Below are 16,781 nucleotides of genomic sequence, written 5' to 3'. Positions count from 1 at the left end.
TGAATTTGCTGATAGACCTCTACACCCTTTATACAGACTGAATCCATCCAGAAAAATCCTTCCTCTTCTCCTGACCCAGATGAGAAGGGAGGATGAATGGCCAGGCCAGAGTCCTGTCACACTGGCAGGGAAGGAGGTGTTGCATGGTCCATCTCTAGCACCCTGTCCCCTACACCAGCTCCTATCCCCCAAACCTGCCTATGGGTAGGAGACAAATTTGAACACTTTCTAAGGGTTTTGTTGGAGGAAATATACTGCCCAACATTTGTCACCAAACATGACCCTGTGCACAAACCAGCCTCTCTTCTTGTCCTTCTTGTTTCACTAGGAACCCAAGCATGGACTTCATGAGGAGCAGAGCTTTAAGGTATTGAGGGATTTGTTGAAGCTTATTCTGATGTGGGAGTAGTTTTGATAGGACCTGAACTGATCAGGGAATCACAGAATACCAGAAATGTTTGGGTTGGAAGGGACCTGAAAGACCATCTCATTCCACCCCCTGCCATGGGCAGGGACACCTTCCACTAGCCCAGGTTGCTCCAAGCCCCGTCCAACCTGGCCTTTGACACTTCCAGGGATCCAGGGGCAGCCACAGCTTCTCTGGGTAACCTGTACCAGGGCCTGCCCACCCTCACAGCCAAGAATTCCTTCCCAATATCCCATCTCACCCTGCCCCCTGGAAGTTTGAAGCCATTCCCCCTGGTTCTGTCACTACATAACCTTGTGAAAAGTCCTCATGCAATTCTACTCTCCCTCAAGAATTCTGCTTGAGGTACAGGCCGGGGTAAGAGGGATTGGAGAGCTGTTCTGCAGAAAAGACACCTGGGGGTGCTGGTTGACAGCTTGCTCAGTATGGGCCAACAGCGTGCCCAGGTGGCCGGGAATGCCAGTGGCAGCCTGGCCTGTATCCAGAACAGCCTGGAAACAGGAGCAGGGCAGGGATCCTTTCCCTGCACTCGGCACTGGTGCGGCCACACCTTGAGTGCTGCGGTCAGTTCTGGGCCCCTCACTCAAAAAAGGACATTGAGGGGCTGCAGCGTGTCCAGAGAAGGGTAACAAGGCTTGTGAAAGAGCTACAAAACCTGTTATGAGGGATGGCTGAGGGGGTGTGGTGGTTTTAATCTAGGCCTTCTTTGGTGACCAGTTTGTAACCAAGAAGTGGCCATGTTCCCAGTATTCCATACGATTTTTACGTAAACCAGGGTATAAATAAGAAGGGAGGAGAGGCCTTCGCTCTCTTCTCTTCCGGCAAGGTTTGGGAACAGCGGGTCACAGCGTTGGTCTCACTTATCTAAGGCTGAGGCTGCAGCGACCGCTGGTTGGCCACACAGGGGTTTGGAGAGTGCTGGCTGTGTCTGCCAATCCTGCTTTTCTAAGGGACGTGGTGAGATTTGTTTTGCTAGTTATTTTGCTAGTTCTCGGGTTTGATTGTGTATATCTGTTCTGTGTCCCTTTTTGTCCCTTTTTGCCCTTTCCCTTCGGGGAGTGTTTGGATTCCCTGTGCTGTGTACATGGGGTATTAACTGTATAGAACTGCAATATACATAAAATATATATTTTTATATAACTAGGTTGATTTCAGGTTCTTCAATTTGCATAGTTTTTTTCTTTGCCCGGGGGAAGAAGGGATGAGGAAGGGGGGGCTGCTACTGTGAGTTTTGGGCATTTGGCAGGGTGCCAGGTCCGAACCATCACAGGGGGCTGGGTTTGTTTAGTCCCAGGAACTCCTCGCTTTCAAACACCTGAAAGGAGGGTGGCGTCGGTCTCTTCTCCTATGCCTGCAGTGAGGACATGGGGAAATGGCCTTAAATTGAGCCAGGGGAGATTCAGGTTTGGTATTAGAAGAAAATGCTTTCCCTGTTAGGGTGGTCAGGCATTGGAATAGGTTGCCCAGGGAGCTGCTGGAGTCACCATTCCTGGGGGCATTCAAAGGTGCCTGGATCTGGTGCTGGGTGATGGGTTTAGGGGTTACAGTGGGTGGAGGGTTGGACTGGATGATTTTGAAGGTCTTTTCCAACCTTGATGATTCTGTGATTCTAAATCTGAGGGGGCAGCTTCTTCCCTCAGAGCAGCTTCAGTACAGCTCAGAAGCCCTGACAGCTTGGCAGCCCCTTCCAACATGGTTGTGTTCATCAGCACATGGGAGTGCAGGGACTCTGACACTGTGGTAGGGTGGCTGTCACAGCTCACAGGCCTCAGTGGGGCTCTAAGTCCAGCTGGGACATTCAGACGTGGCCCACATGCCTCTGAGGGATGAGGGAACACCTGGGGATATGCTGGAGGACACCCACCAGCTCCTTCCCTTCGTGACCACTCTCCACAGCCTAACCCAAATTTTCCCCAGCTTTGAAGCCCAGGGGCACATTAGACACAGACTCTGTAGGATAAAGGTGCAGGAAAGAGGGAGATTAAAAGGGTGGATGACAACTGAGTTTTCATGACAAGTTGTTTCCTGCTTCCCTCTGAAACTGGGGCACAGAAACAAAATGTCTGTTGGGTAGAAAGGGATAGAGAGGGGTACAGTCAGGTAGTCATGCCTGAGAGGCAGGAGAAGCTCTGTATTTGTCACCAACAGGGAAAAGGCTGCAGTGTCACAAAGGGGTTTATTGATGGAAAGGATCACAGGTACATAACGAGGCTGCAAACTCCTCCATAGGACACTGTGGGGAAAAACCTGAGCCCCTTCCTCCACCAAGGCTGAAGGTGAGAGTGTGCTGGGGAACTGCACTTCCCTGTGCCAGGCTTTGCCATCAGAGCTCAGGAGCACTTCAAGACCTGGAAAGAGAGAAGGCAACAGGAGCAATGTTACTGCTAAGGGGGAGGAAATTCCCCCAAGCTCCAGGGATCCTGTGGCCCCTTGCAATAGTAACAGCAGGGCATATCCTCCACTCCCCTCATCTGTGGAGGGACTCGCAGACTTGTATCCCAGCCACACCATGGCCTCCAGAAAGGACAACCCTCACAAACAGAGCCCAGGAGTTCCAGCTCCCAAAGCCCCTCCTGCTTCACGAAGAAGAATAGAAAATATCTCTCATAAGAGAGGAATGTGGGTAGGTTTCTGTAACACTCCTGGTTAAATGTCCTTTCCAATGATACAAAAGCCAAAAAACACATGCTCAAAAGCAGAAAGCCATAAATCCTCACCCTGTGCCAAGCCAGAGAACAACAGCTCAGCTGTGCTTGGCCCAGGGGCAGCTGGGAGGACTCCCAGACTCACTCTGGCTCTAGTTCTGCCCTGTGGCTGCCACTCTGAGATCCCACGGGACAGTACCTGGCAGGTCTGCCAGGGCTCAGCCGACGAAGTTGATGACGACGAGGTGCAGGATGGTGTTGGCGAAGAGGAAATCGGCGAACGCCCGCTCTGGGGAGATGCCCTGGAACTCACCCTTGTTCTGGGGGTTGATCTGGATCCGGAGGCAAACTGCAGAGCAGAGAGGGAATGAGAGATCAGTGAGCACAGAGGGAGGCTGTGGGGGGAAGCACAGCCTTCCTGGGGCAGCCCAGCCCGGCTGCTGCTCCACCAGTGAAGTGACTCCGTTGTTCCTGCAGGAGAGACAGGGCAGGGGATTTGCACAGACTGCCATGGAGCCAGTGCTGCCACAGCACCACACACCCCACAGCACTGCCCAACACAGTCCTGAGAGCAGCAGGCTCAGAGCACGATGGCACTCACACAGACATGTAGATACTCCTGTCCTCTACTGGGTGTGTTACAAACACAGAATCACAGAATGCTCTGGGTTGGAAGGGACATTAAAACCCATCCAGTTCCACCCCCTGCCATGGGCAGGGACACCTTCCACTAGCCCAGGTTGCTCCAAGCCCCGTTCAACCTGGCCTTGGACACTTCCAGGGATCCAGGGGTAGCCACAGCTTCTCTGGGTAACCTGTACCTGGGCCTCCCCACCCTCACAGCCAAGAATTCCTTCCCAATATCCCATCTAACCCTGCCCCCCAGAAGTTTGAAGCCATTCCCCCTTGTTCTGTCACTACATAACCTTATCCCCAGTCCCTCTCCAGCTTTCCTGGATCCCCTTTAGGCCCTGCAAGGGGCTCTCAGATCTCCCTGGAGACTTCTCTCCTCCAGGTGAACACCCCCAGCTCCTCCAGCCCGTTAGCCCCTTTGCCGGGGGGGCTGCAGAGGAACAGGGTGGGTTTGGGGCTACTCTGGGAGAGCAGCGCCTGCAACTGCCCCTGTTGGAGCCTGCGAGATCACCGGGGGGACAAGGATCGGGGCCGGCCCTAAGGAGCCCCTGCCCGCCTGCGGTGCCGAATGTGCCGAGGGACCCCGGCGGGTCTCTGTGGCTGCCCAGGAGCCCCGCCAGGCTCCGAGGCTGCCCCGCCGCCCGCGGGGCCCGGCACTGACCGCCCAGGATGAAGCTGCCGACGGCGGAGATGAAGCCGCTGAGGAAGGAGTTGAAGGGGAAGGTGCCTACGCCGAGGCAGTATCCGAACTGCAGCGCGCCCGTGAGCAGCACGTAGAGCAGGAAGGCGTCCAGCGCCTTGAGGCGGCCGGTGGTGCCGCCGCCGTACTCGGACAGGAAGCGCCGCGCCACGGCCCGCACCGAGCCCGCCATGGCCGCGCACGCAATGACGTGGCGGGAGCGACGGCGCCACGCGGCTCGGCCGGCGCGTGCGCCGAAGGCTCCGTGCAGTCCGCGTCCCCCGCAGCTTGTCCAGAGCCAATCAGAGCCTAGAGCTGCCTGTTGCCGGGCAGATCAGACAGCGCGTCCGCCCGCGAGCCAATGAGCGCCCGGCTCGGGCCGGGCCGGGCGGAGCAGTGCCCGCAGCCGCGTCCCAGTGGCGGGGAATGGCGGCTCCGAGGGGATGCTCCGGCCGAGGGATGGGGAGGCTCAGCGGCTGCGGGGGGGTTCACTGGCAGAAGGACTGTCCCGGTTCCCCCAGGAGGAGCCGGACTCGTGTCGCCACGCTCGGAGCTGGGGAACGGCGAAGCACTGCTGTCACTGCTGTTGGGTAAAAACCGTCACGACACTCCATGAAGGGGCAGCAAAACGATTTGCCCTGGAGGGGGGAGCGACTTTTCAGTGAATCCGAAACAGAACTTTCCTATATATATTAGTCTTGTTTAAAATATTCCAGCCTTCCTGTCTCCCCAACAAGGGATGTGCTCAATTTGGAGAGCAGATACCCCCGAACGGGCTGTGCAGTGAAGACAGGGCATTCTCCTGTCATAGAATCACAGACTGGTTTGGGCTGGAAGGGACATTAAAGCTCATTTTAATCCACGCTCTGCCATGGGCAGGGACACCTTTCACTATCCAGGTTCCTCCAAGCCCTGTCCAACCTGCCCTGGAACACTTGAAGGAATGGGGCAGCTGTGGAACAGACCGAGAAAACCATTGGAACGGAGGATGTGGAGGATATAGAAGATGAGGAGGAAGCACCATCTTCAAAGCAGAAGGCCAGCCAGCAAAAGAAGATGGACTCCTATTTGAACTGGCAGGCATTGAACCCCTGGGATGGAGCTGGTGGGTTAAACCCCACTGATGAAGACTCCCTCTTCGGACACCACAAAGATGTGGAGGGAGCTCCATCTCCAAGACAGAACTACATGTGGACAAACAAAGAGCACAAGAAGAGCAGCAGCCAGGATTGGGATGGACAAAATCCGCTCTTCTACTAGGCATTAAGCCCTGTGATAGCCCAGGAAGAGCCCACAGGTTCCGCTGTGGGTGCCCGTGCACGTGCCAGGCAGCACAGGAGATGTTTTCCCAACCCTGGAGCTTGTGGCAGCATCCACACCCCCAGCTCAGCAGGGTTCAGCCTGCCTGGGGGAAGCTTGTCCTGACATCCTTCCTGACTCTCCACAGCTTTGCTTTGCTCTCCTGCCTTCAGCCACGCAGCAATGGGGTTAGGAGAGCTTTTGCCCTCTCTTGTTTTGCAAAATATGGCAAGAAAACTCTGATGTGACAAGTCTTCCTTTCTTCTTCCCCAGTGGTGCTTTCGACGTTGTGCAGATGATTCCCAACCCCGACACAGTAGGAAATCACTTCTGAGAAGGTAATTACTCCCTGCCTGTGCCACTGCTGTGCCACCAACAGTCTTTACCCTGAAGAGCAACTCATCCCCAGACCCCCCAGCCGTGCGGGAGCCGCTGCCAAAGACTCCCCTGCCTGTGTTTAAAAGATGCTGCTTTTGGGAGAGACCCAGAAAAGGAGCCCAGAGTCAGAGTGATGGGCACAGATGTCAGATCACACCCCAACCAGCCCTTTCTGCACCGGTGCTGGAGTGGGTGTTGGGTTCTGGAGGGTCCCACATTGCCGTGACCACAAGGAAATCCCCCTCTGCTCCACTTCCCAGCAAGATTGTCCTCTGGTGACAGCTCTACCCTATTTCTCCTTGCCCTGCTCCCCAGAGAGGCTTTTAAAGCACTTGCTCCCATCCTTTCCAGATGCCTTTCCCATCCAGGGCTCATTCCCAGCCACACCAGCCAGGGCTGTCCCTTCAGGGGCTCCCCATTATCCTTGGGCTCTGCTGAAACACCTGCCAGGAGCAGGGAGGTGCTGGCACTGCTGCTGCCCTCCCTGGCCAAACCCCCCTGTTTATGGACAGGGAGCAGGGAATTCTGGGGAGATGAGGCCCAAAAGCCTTTTTTCCCCCCGTATCCCCTGCAGAGTCCAATGGTTTGCAGTGTTGTAAATGTCACTTCCTGACTCCTTCAGTGGCTCTTCCCTGACAGGGCAGGGCACACGCAGCCTTTCTGCCCTCAACCACCATCAACAGCTGTCTGCACTTTTTATCCTTATTTTCCCTTTCTGTTTATCAGGTTCTTTAAAATACTGTGGCGGAGAGGGAAGAAGGGGGAGTACAAAGCAAAGGATGTAGAGCAGCTAAGAGCAGGTAGCACATTCCAGTGCTGCCCCTCTGCCCACACCACCTGCTCTTCCTCACCTCTTCCAATCATTCCCCTCCATGGCGCTTTCCAGTGCTTGCCTGCTTCCCATCACTTCAAAATCAAACCCAGAGTATTCCCAGCAAGTTGAAGTGTGTAGGAAACTCTCTTCCTCCATACTCCAGTACTCTGCATTGCACAGCTCATGCAGGGATTTGTTTTCCTGGGAATTGAGGGATTGTCAGATGTTTTTAAGCAATACCTGTGATTCTTCTTTAGCTCTTGTTCTGATGTAGGAACTGCTGAGGTTTCCTTGGATGCTATTGCCTTGGTGGCTATATCCTTGGAACCTAGTTCCCTGACTGTAATTTCCTTGTTTTTTTCTTAGTCTTATTTTCTTGGATCCTGTTTCCTTGGAGGTTGTTTCCTTGGCTATTTCCTTACTGATGTTTCCTCAAATGTTATCTCTTTCACTGTTATTTCCTTGCACGTGGTTTCCTTGCTGTTATTCCAGATGGAAGAAGCCTAAGGAAATGCCTTTACCCAGACACAAGATGATCCTTCCCGGACGCTGCCCTGCCTCCAGCACCCCAAAATCTGCACCGCTGACTCCGTGAGCCCTCTCTGCAGAGGAGGATGCTGCAGGCGGCTACCGTGCTCAGGACACCCTGAGGAGCCTCCCTGGGACCTGGGAACAAGGGAGTGGGATGCCCTGGGACCTCCAAAGCTCCTCCTCAGGGAATAGCAAGAGGTTATCCAGGAAGGCCCAGGTGTCCTGAGCAGCCGCTGCCACTGCGCAGGCTCCGGAGCGCACAGCCTTCCCAGGGCTGCGATGTCCAGGGGGTCAGCACGTGTGGCAGCGTCCCCTCCCCGCAGCCCCCTTTGTTCCTCTGTTTTGTCTTTCCCTGTTTGGAATCTTTCCCAATAAATCTCATTTTCTGCAGCCAGAGTGTCCTGTCAGACAGGGGAAGCGTCTATGTGTGTGTGGGGCTGTTTCTGTGTGTGGGGGGGGAGGCTGTGCTCGTGTGTCCAGTGCCAGCAGCGGGACTGCGGTTTGAAATGGCAAGCACTGAACCCCTGGGATGGAGCTGGTGGGTTAAACCCCACTGAGGACGACTCCCTCTTTGGACAGTACAAAGAATCCACACTGCCTTCAAAAGAATCCCTTTCACACTCCACAGTAAAGGCCCTTGGTTTCTCCAGGGCTGTCAGTGTTCAGAACTACTACAATGCTCAGGGCAACTGTGCCAGGGCCTCACCCCTCTATAGAACTTCTTTCTAATATATCACCTAAATCTCTCCTCATCGCTTAAAACCATTCTCCCTTGTCCTGTCACTATCTGCCTGTGTAAAATGTCACTCAATCTTTATTATAACCTTCCTTTAAGTACTGGAAGATCACTGTAAGGTTTCCCCGGGGTCTTTTCCTTTCCAGGCTGAACACCCCCAGCTCTCTCAGGCTGTCTCCATCCTGAGCATCTTCATGGCCTCCTCTGGACTCGCTCCTACAGTTCTGTGTCTTGTGTTGAGAACTGCATACCTGGACACAGTTATCTCACAAGGGCAGAGCAGAGGGGGACAATCCTCTCCTTGACCTGCTGACCACATCTGTTCTGATGCAGCCCAGGATGCACTTGGTTTTCTGTGCTGCCAGTGCATTGTTGGTTTATGTCCAGCTTTTCATCCGCCAGAACCTCCAAGTCCTTCTCCTCAGGGTTGCTCTTAATGAGTTCTTCTCCCAGTCTGTTTGGAGAACCCTGACCCAGGTGCATGACCTGGCACTTGGCCTTGTTGAACTTCATGAGGTTCTCATGTCCCACTCCTCAAGGTTGTCCAAGGTCCTTCTGGATGTCCCCTTCCTTCTGTTGAGTAACCTGCACCACTCAGCTTCATGTCATGTGCAGATTTGCTGACATCTTACGGAAGTGATGTTTGTGTGTCACTTGAACAACACCGTGACTTCAGTCCTGCAGCATGAATCTTTGGAGACCTTGCCCCTTCTAACTCTTGTGCTTGCTCCCCATGGATGGATTCTCCTTACCTATGCCTGGGGTAGAGACAGAAATACCCCCAAGAAACAGCTCTTGTGTTTGTGTGGTAGGGAAAGCACCAGGCAGGGGAATGGACAAGGTACACATTCCATTTTTTGTTTTCAGTTTGTGCAGTGTTTCTCCTTGGAGGTCTGTGTCCGTAGGCAATAGGGTAGAGATGGGGATGTTTTCCAGTGTCCCATCCTCTGCTCATGCTTCCAGGGCCTCCTGGAGGAGCCTCATCCTGTAGAAGAGACTTTCTACATTTCTGAGTGGAGTTTTGGCATCCAGGAGATGGGATTAACAGCATGGGTTTACTAAGACACCATCTGGGATCTTCCCTGTCTTCCTTCTACAGTCCCTGGTATCCTGATGTGTTGAAGTCTCACCAGTTGTGGAGGATGAGACCTGAGCATGCATATTACCCAGGGTTTCTCTGCCAGTGCCCATAAGGGGCTTGTGACCTTTTTTCCCTTAGTCGTTGGCCATTTTTTTGTGGCATCTCTGCGAATAACCATTTGGCACAGAAGCAAAAGCATGTGTGGGAATGGATTGCACAGCCATGTCCTTTGCTTTTTCCCCCAAATGCCAGCAGCTGCAGCTCTTGCTGAAGTCCTCTGCATATTCCCATCTAGAGAGAACCGTCAGAAACTGTAGGGTCTCCTCCTCAACTCACCAGACCCAGACAGCCCTGTGACACCACATCCTGGGTGAAGATGGTCACTGTAGTCTTGGGGCACTCCAACACTTTTGGTGCTGTTCAGGATTGCTGGGACTTGTGGGAAATTTCCCTGCTGCTGCTCGAGGAAAAACAGGCTGGAAGCGATCTCCTTTCACCAGAAAATGCCTGCATTTGATCTGTCCATGGCCCTGAAGAACAGTGTTGTCGGAGGGAGACAACTGGTACCCCAGAGCTGGGCTGCACATCAAACCCTGGAGACGTGCAATGGAGGGGTGAACTGTAAAGTGCTGGACCTTCAAGTTCAAAAGGTGATGGTCAATACTGCAAACTCAAACTGATAGATAGTTATTAGTGGAATCAACACTGTTTTTATTAACAACCTGGATGATGGGACAGAGTTCACTCTCAGCTGGTTTGTGGACCATACCAAGTTTCACAGAACAGTCAATAGCCTGGATAGCAAGGACTTGATGGGCCAAGAAATGTATCACAAGAATCAGCACCAAATTCATTGAAGTTTAGAGCAAAGTCCTGATCTGGGATAACCTCACGGAACAGAACGGTCTTGAAGTTGATTGGCTGGAAAGCAGCTTTTCAGAAAGAGCCCTGGAGTTACTGTGAGCAGGTGAACATGAGTCAGTAAAGAAAGCATTTTCTGGGTCATCATAACACGAGCATAGGCCAAGGAAGGTGATTGTTCCCCTCTGTTCAGCACTTGTGAAAGCCCTTCTGCAGAACTGGCCCCAGTTTAGGAGTCCCCAGGACATGGCAGACTTTGGTATACTGGAGCAAGTCTGGGAGAGGTGGAGGCTGGAGCACAAGACATGGTGCTGAGACAACTGGGTTTGTGCTGTCTCAAGAAGAGAAGGCTCAGGGGGGACCTTGCTGTGACATTCAGCTACCTTTTGGTGGGGTGTATAAAAGGGTCTTCTTGGGGGTGCACAGAGATAGGATGGGAACATAAAAAATTTTAGTTAGATATTCAGAAAAGATTTTTCACAATGTAGCCAAACATTGGAATAGAGATCCTGAAAATTTCTTTAATGTCTTCTTGATTTTCAGAACTGAACTGTAAAAGGCCTTGTATAGCTGCTGCAGTTCGGTCCTGCTTTGAGTTGAACCACAGATCTCCAGAGGTCTTTTCCAAGTTATATTACTCTGAGATTTTTGATCATCTACTACTTCTATAAGTGATTATTTTAAAAACACCCTACAAGGACCCTGTAATCAGGCATTCCCACTTTCTACACTTAACACCCTTGCAACTCCCACGGAGATTCTCTGCCCATTTTTCTCCAGTGCTACTTCTTTTTGTTTCCCCTAAGCATCTTTGCCTCTGTCCTACGTTGTTCTTCTCTGTCTAGAACCAACTTCAGATTTAGTATCTAATATACTTTTAATTCCTCTTAAGTGGGTCAGACAATTGACACCTTAGAAAAAAACAACTACACAACTACAAAACCAATCCTATTGTTCTCAAGGCCTTTGAGAAGAAACTGATGGCCATCACTCTACCTAAAACCCAGGAAGGAATACTCAAAGATTATTTGAGATTTCTTGCCTGAATTTGAGATTTCTTTTTGGATTTACAAGTGGAAGTTCTTACATTTTTCCTCACCCCATGCTATCCAGAATCCATCTCTTCTGCTGCAACCATGCTAACTTGAAAACTTCTGAAGCTTTTTATTTGTGCTAATCCTTACCCTAATGAAGAAGTAAAATAGATAAGACCTCATAGGCAGAGGTTTGCAGACTTCCCCGTTGGGAGATTTCTGCAGCATGACCTGACAGCCTCACCAAGTCAGCACGACCTGACTGTTGAAGGAATTGTTTGTAAATGGATGGATTGTTTACACCCCCCTTATCTGAAGTAATTCACTTGTTGTCATGATTTACCATGTCCTGATTTACTCCAGCTTGGTGAAGAGTAAGTTGTACAACACAAAGGTGTCTAATTCCTTTTTGATAAGTGGTGAAGGAATTAAACCCAACCTGTGAATTACTTTCTTCAGGAAGCAAGAAAATACTACCAGTCAAAGAGGAGTTTTGATTCCTGCAGAACTGAGATTTTCAGAAATGATTGCTTGTCCTTTCTTCCTCTCCACAGCTAAAAAACGAGCTGATGGAGATGAATGCATCTTAATTTAAGTAAGGATCTGGAATATGCCTTCTCACTGACTTAGAAATGAACTTGGTTAGTGTTTCCTCTGCTCACTTTAGGTCTCTGCTTTGGGTGTCACTTTATTCCTAAAAGTGGAAGGAGAACAACGGATGGTGCCAAAGGGTGGTTTAATACTCTAGTCACCATCCCTGGAAGATTTCAAAACATGAATAGATGTGGCACTTTGTAATATGCTTTAGTAGGCATAGTGGTATTTGGTCCAAATACCTTGATGGTCTTTGGGGGTCTTTTCCAGCCTTAATGATTCTATGACTCCTGTCTGACATTGGTGCTTTGAGTTCAGTCCCTGGTGGCAATCTCAGTAGCTGGGGGGCTGTTCTAAGCGAGGAGGAATGTGCTCCCGCACTTGTCACGCACTTGGGATCGCATAACTATTGCATAACCACATCCATAGGTGTAGGCTGGAAACTGACTGACTGTGGAGCAACTGTGCAGACAGAGCTGTGGTTCCTGGGGCTGACATGCTGAGCAGGGTGTCTCTGACACTGAGGGGTCACTGCAGGCCAGGCTGCATTCGCCCACTGTTCCAGACAGGTGTGAAGTTCATGTTGCTTGACACTGTGTGACTGGAGAACTGTGCACAGCTCCCCACACCCAGTAAAAAAACCCAGAGGATTTTATTAAAATGGTCTGAGACCAGTGGAAGACAAGCAAGTTGATAAGAGAACGGGGGCACATGATATATGAGGAGAAGCAGAGCGAAGACGAAGTGGAGAGGAGGGATTATATTATTATTGTTATATCAAACCATGACACAGCTGTACTGTCCATTGGGGGGAGTTACAGACAATTCAGAGCCAGTTCTCTCAGAACAAGAGATGTGGATCACAGCTTAAAGTGAATCTCCACTGCACACAAGGAAATAACTCTTCACAATGAAAATGTTGAAGCATGAGGAAAGCTGTAGTACCACAGGGAAGCTGAGGTATCTACATGCTTGGAGATATCCAGCCTTGGAGAAGGTCACGAGCAACCTTGGCCAGCTTTGAGGTCAGCTTTGCTTTAGCTTTAGATTGGACCCCCAGAGGTCCTCCCCAGTCTCACTGTCTCCATGGTTTTGTTATATTCTTGTTGTTCTTCAAACTTTCTCAAGTATTTTCCCACAAGGTATTTTTTGAGATTTAAATACCTAATTGGTCCCTGAGGTTTGACTTGGTGAGGAAACACAAGACTGTAATGTGTTGCCACTTTTATAAAAAGGACCTGAAGAGAGGAAATTCGTTTGCCAAAAATCAAATGTCAAACTAAGTTAGGGAGAAACATCAGACTGAGACTCCTTCTTGAGGCATCCCGGATTGTTGTAGATATACTGGTAAGTATTTGGACCATTTCTTAGAGTTTGGGTGTGATTTTTTGAAGATAGGGAAAAATTAAATGGGCAATGTCTTGGAAAACTGAACTTTTAGTCTTCAATCTAAAGTAAAAGCTTTTAGCTGTTACTGAAGTTGGTTTGTATTAGTGTTTTTTGAGAAATAACCATGGGATGGTGCTAATAAACTCTGTGTTTTGCTGGAAAAATGGCACTAAAGGGAAAGATTTGATAGGAACAGTGTGATAAGAAGGGTTGTAGCATCCTAATTTATATCTATCTTTTTGTTCAGCAGTAGAAGAATGAAAATTGAGTGTCATGTTTTGTCATGGGTCGAGGCGGGACACGACACAAAACCGTTGTGGATCCAGAGGCTGGAACACTTTATTGCACGATGTCTGCTACTTTTATACACTTTTTAGGCTACATATGTACACTCTCCACTGGTTCCCACATACATAAATATTCTTCCATTGGCCACTAACGGTGTTATATAACTCTGCTTACTGCGCATGTCACGAAACACATTTTGCTGTGTTCAGCACATTTTACCGGAAAACCATATTGTTACAACTTCCGGGTCCGGGCATAATTCTCCCCTGAACAAAGGTTCCTGCTAACTTTAACTCTTCCTGAATCCCCCAGGCCAGCTGGGGGAGAACCACCACAATGTTTGATATGGGTTATGAGCTATGTAAGATGGGTTTGCTTTCCCTGGAAGCTCATTGTGTTGGTCTTCATTTCAGTCATTCAGAAAAATCTGAAGTAAGAAATTAATTTAAACCAGATTAAAAGATCTAGACATAATAGATAAAGCCTTGGAGACCTGAGTGCAAAACAGGACACGTCTCCTTTTAGGGCAAGGAGGGCTGGGAGAAAAAGGAGGGAGAAGTTGAAAAACCAAAGATGGGACCTGGCAAACCTACAAGAAAAGAATGTGATTGAGGGGCATCAGGCAGAGGTTTCAGGTTCCACTTAACTTCCATGAGGAAATGTCTACCACAGGGATGGCTCCTCCAGTAGACACGGTGCACTGGGCAGTGTACACATCTGAGCTTGGGGTAGGGTGCTTGGAAACAGGGACTCTGAAGAAGAAATAATGTCCATCACCATCAGAGTTGATCCACTGAAGTTGTAGAGCTCAGGGCAAATTAAAAGAGTAGGACAATCTTCCCATGCTTTTTCCCATTCCCCCCTTTTTTACTTCTGCTTGCTGTAGCACCCATCCATCTCTCTGTGTGTTTTGCCTTCTCTCAGTGGTACCAGATATCCTTCTCTTTGTTGCACTGTTATCTTTCTGTCTGGCCTTTTCTCTGTAAGGCCTCTCCCTCCTCTCTCTCTCCCTTTTTCTCTCTCCTTTTAACTGCAGTAAGTTTCTCCTTTGCAATTCTAATTTATCCATCAACTAATCTAATCTGCTCCAAAGTCACTCTGCAGTGTGATTGCATTCTTCTGAGATAGGTGTCAAAGGACTCACTGGGTGCATTGGGCTTCTTCCTGTATTTGTTGGAGGGTGAATATTGTCAGAACACTCAGAAATTCCTTGATTCCCAGATCCTTGGTCTGTAACAGTTTCTGCACCTCTCAATTCTGCTGAGACAGAACTGTAGGCACCGGTTCAACTGGAGTGAGGACTCAGTCTTACAAATGGAGCCTGGGACTCCTTTTATATGAACATGATTCTTAAATGTGGTTACTGTGGCTGCTCTAGTCTTTCACAAGGGGTTTATTGCTGGTATTGCCCTCTAATGTTAGCAAAGCCAAAGTGATGTGTGTTCAGTTGTTTTCCAGTAGTTCTCAAAACGGCTCTTTTCTCTTTCTGCCACCAATGACGCCTCAATGAACAACACAAGAGTAGTGGAATTTGTCCTCCTGGGGCTGGCCAACAGCCGCCACATGGAGGTCATCCTCTTTCTGTTTCTTCTCATTGCCTACCTCTTGATCCTGCTTGGAAACATTACTGTCATCAGCATCACTCTTGTGAGTAATTTCCTTCAGACCCCAATGTACTACTTCCTCAGGAACTTCGCCCTTTTGGAAATCATTTTCACCTCCATGTTTATTCCCCACACCCTCTACGGCCTTCTGACAGAGAGGAAGACAATTTCCCTGCCTGGTTGTTTCTTTCAGATGCTGTTTTTCTATTACTTGGGTACCTGCACCCTTTTCCACATGGCAGTGATATCCTTCGACCGTTACGTTGCCATTTGCCGCCCTTTGCATTACACAACTATTATGAACAGCAGGTTTTGCCTGCAGCTGATCCTGGCATGCTGAGCAGTGAGTTTTCTTCTGATGTTTCCTCCCACCATTATGACTGTCCAGTTGCCATTCTGTGGTCCCAATGTCATGAACCACTTTTACTGTGATACTTCCCTGTTGTTGCAACTGTCCTGCTCAGACACAGGGTTCATTGAAGAACTGATGTTCATCACACTAATTATCATCCTACTTGGTACCTTTATAGTAACTGGTTTTTTCTTATGGCTGCATTATTATCACCATCTTCCATATACCGTCATCTGCAGGTAGGAAGAAGGCATTTTCCACTTGCTCAGCTCACCTCATAGTGGTGATGGTATTTTACAGCACTTGTATTTACAGGTATGTCTACCCAACACAGCGAGGTGGGAAGGACTCTGGCGAAGTTCTCTCTTTCTTCTTCTCTGTGCTGACTCAGATGCTTAACCCATACATCTACTCCCTCAGGAACAAGCAAGTCAAACAAGCTTTAAAGGAGAACATGCTGAAGGTGTGTCGTGTGTTGTGGAGTAGCTCACCCAAGTAACTGAATTGTTTCTCAGATGTGATATCAGTATTGTGTAACTGTGAATTAAAGATGATGGTTTCAAATGGTTTATGCTTCTACATTTATGCTAACCTTCTGTTAGCAACCAAAAGATGCCAACACAGAAAGGATTTTCCAGCCTTCCAGTACCCAGCCTGAGCTTTGCCTCAGTATTTCACCTCCTGACTGTGATGTGGTTAGCCTTAGCTAACAAGAAAATTCCTAGTCACTCCTTCCCCCCTCAGTGGAATGGAGCAGAGGCAGAAAACAGGAAAAACTGAAACAAAAAGTCTCATGGGTTGAGATATAGACAGAGAAATGGTTTACCACTGGCTGTCAGGAGCAACACATATTGGATTTGGGGAAAGCTGATGTAATTTATTGCCAATTAAAATAGTTTTAGCTTGTGAGAAACAAAAATAAATATTAAACAAACACCTCTACTTCTCCCTTTCCTGTGCTCAATTTTATTCATTTATTCCAGAATACTCCACCACTGTCCCAGGCAGTGCAGTGTGGGGAGGGAGGGTTGTGGTCAATACCTATTTCTTCCCTTCTGCTGCTTCTCTCCTCTCACACTTTTCCCCTGTTCCAATGTGGGTTCTCCCAGGCTGCAGTGAGTATCTGCTCCACAGAGATCATCTCCTCCTCCTCTGATCTTGCTGTTCCCTCTTTGGTTTCTCACTCTTGTTGTTCCCTGCTCCTCTCTCTAGCTGGCAATTCCTGCCCTTTCTTAGGATGTTTTCCCATAGGTACCACCAGCCTTACTTGTAGGCTCAGCTTTGACTCATGCTGGGTCCATTTTGGAGCTGGCTGGACTTGGCTGTGTCCAGCATGGAGCAAGAAGTTCTCACAGAGGCCACACCTGCAGGCCCCTTGTTACCAAAATTTTGCCATGTACACCAACTGTGGACTAACATGGCCAAGTGCCCCCAAG

The 16,781-nt window shown here is 49.5% G+C and overlaps 2 protein-coding genes across 2 annotated transcripts; one reads left to right on the top strand and one right to left on the bottom strand.

Annotated features, from left to right (window-relative positions):
* Positions 1-2,584: 2,584 nt before the first annotated feature.
* DAD1 (defender against cell death 1) lies at positions 2,585-4,590 on the bottom strand. The gene is made up of 3 exons (XM_050327453.1): positions 4,367-4,590; positions 3,272-3,421; positions 2,585-2,775 (listed from the first exon to the last, which is right to left on the bottom strand). The coding sequence occupies exons 1-2, from the start codon at positions 4,575-4,577 to the stop codon at positions 3,291-3,293; spliced, it is 342 nt and encodes a 113-aa protein (XP_050183410.1). The 5' UTR covers positions 4,578-4,590; the 3' UTR covers positions 2,585-2,775; positions 3,272-3,290.
* Positions 4,591-14,895: 10,305 nt separating this feature from the next.
* LOC126646236 (olfactory receptor 49-like) lies at positions 14,896-15,844 on the top strand. The gene is given in 2 exon segments (XM_050327438.1): positions 14,896-15,528; positions 15,530-15,844. Coding segments are annotated over 2 exon segments (948 nt in total).
* Positions 15,845-16,781: the final 937 nt, after the last annotated feature.

Source organism: Myiozetetes cayanensis, unplaced genomic scaffold, assembly GCF_022539395.1.
Source record: "Myiozetetes cayanensis isolate MyiCay16 unplaced genomic scaffold, myiCay2020 scf34, whole genome shotgun sequence".
Lineage (NCBI taxonomy): Eukaryota > Metazoa > Chordata > Aves > Passeriformes > Tyrannidae > Myiozetetes > Myiozetetes cayanensis.
This window is presented reverse-complemented; position numbering and strand designations above follow the sequence as displayed.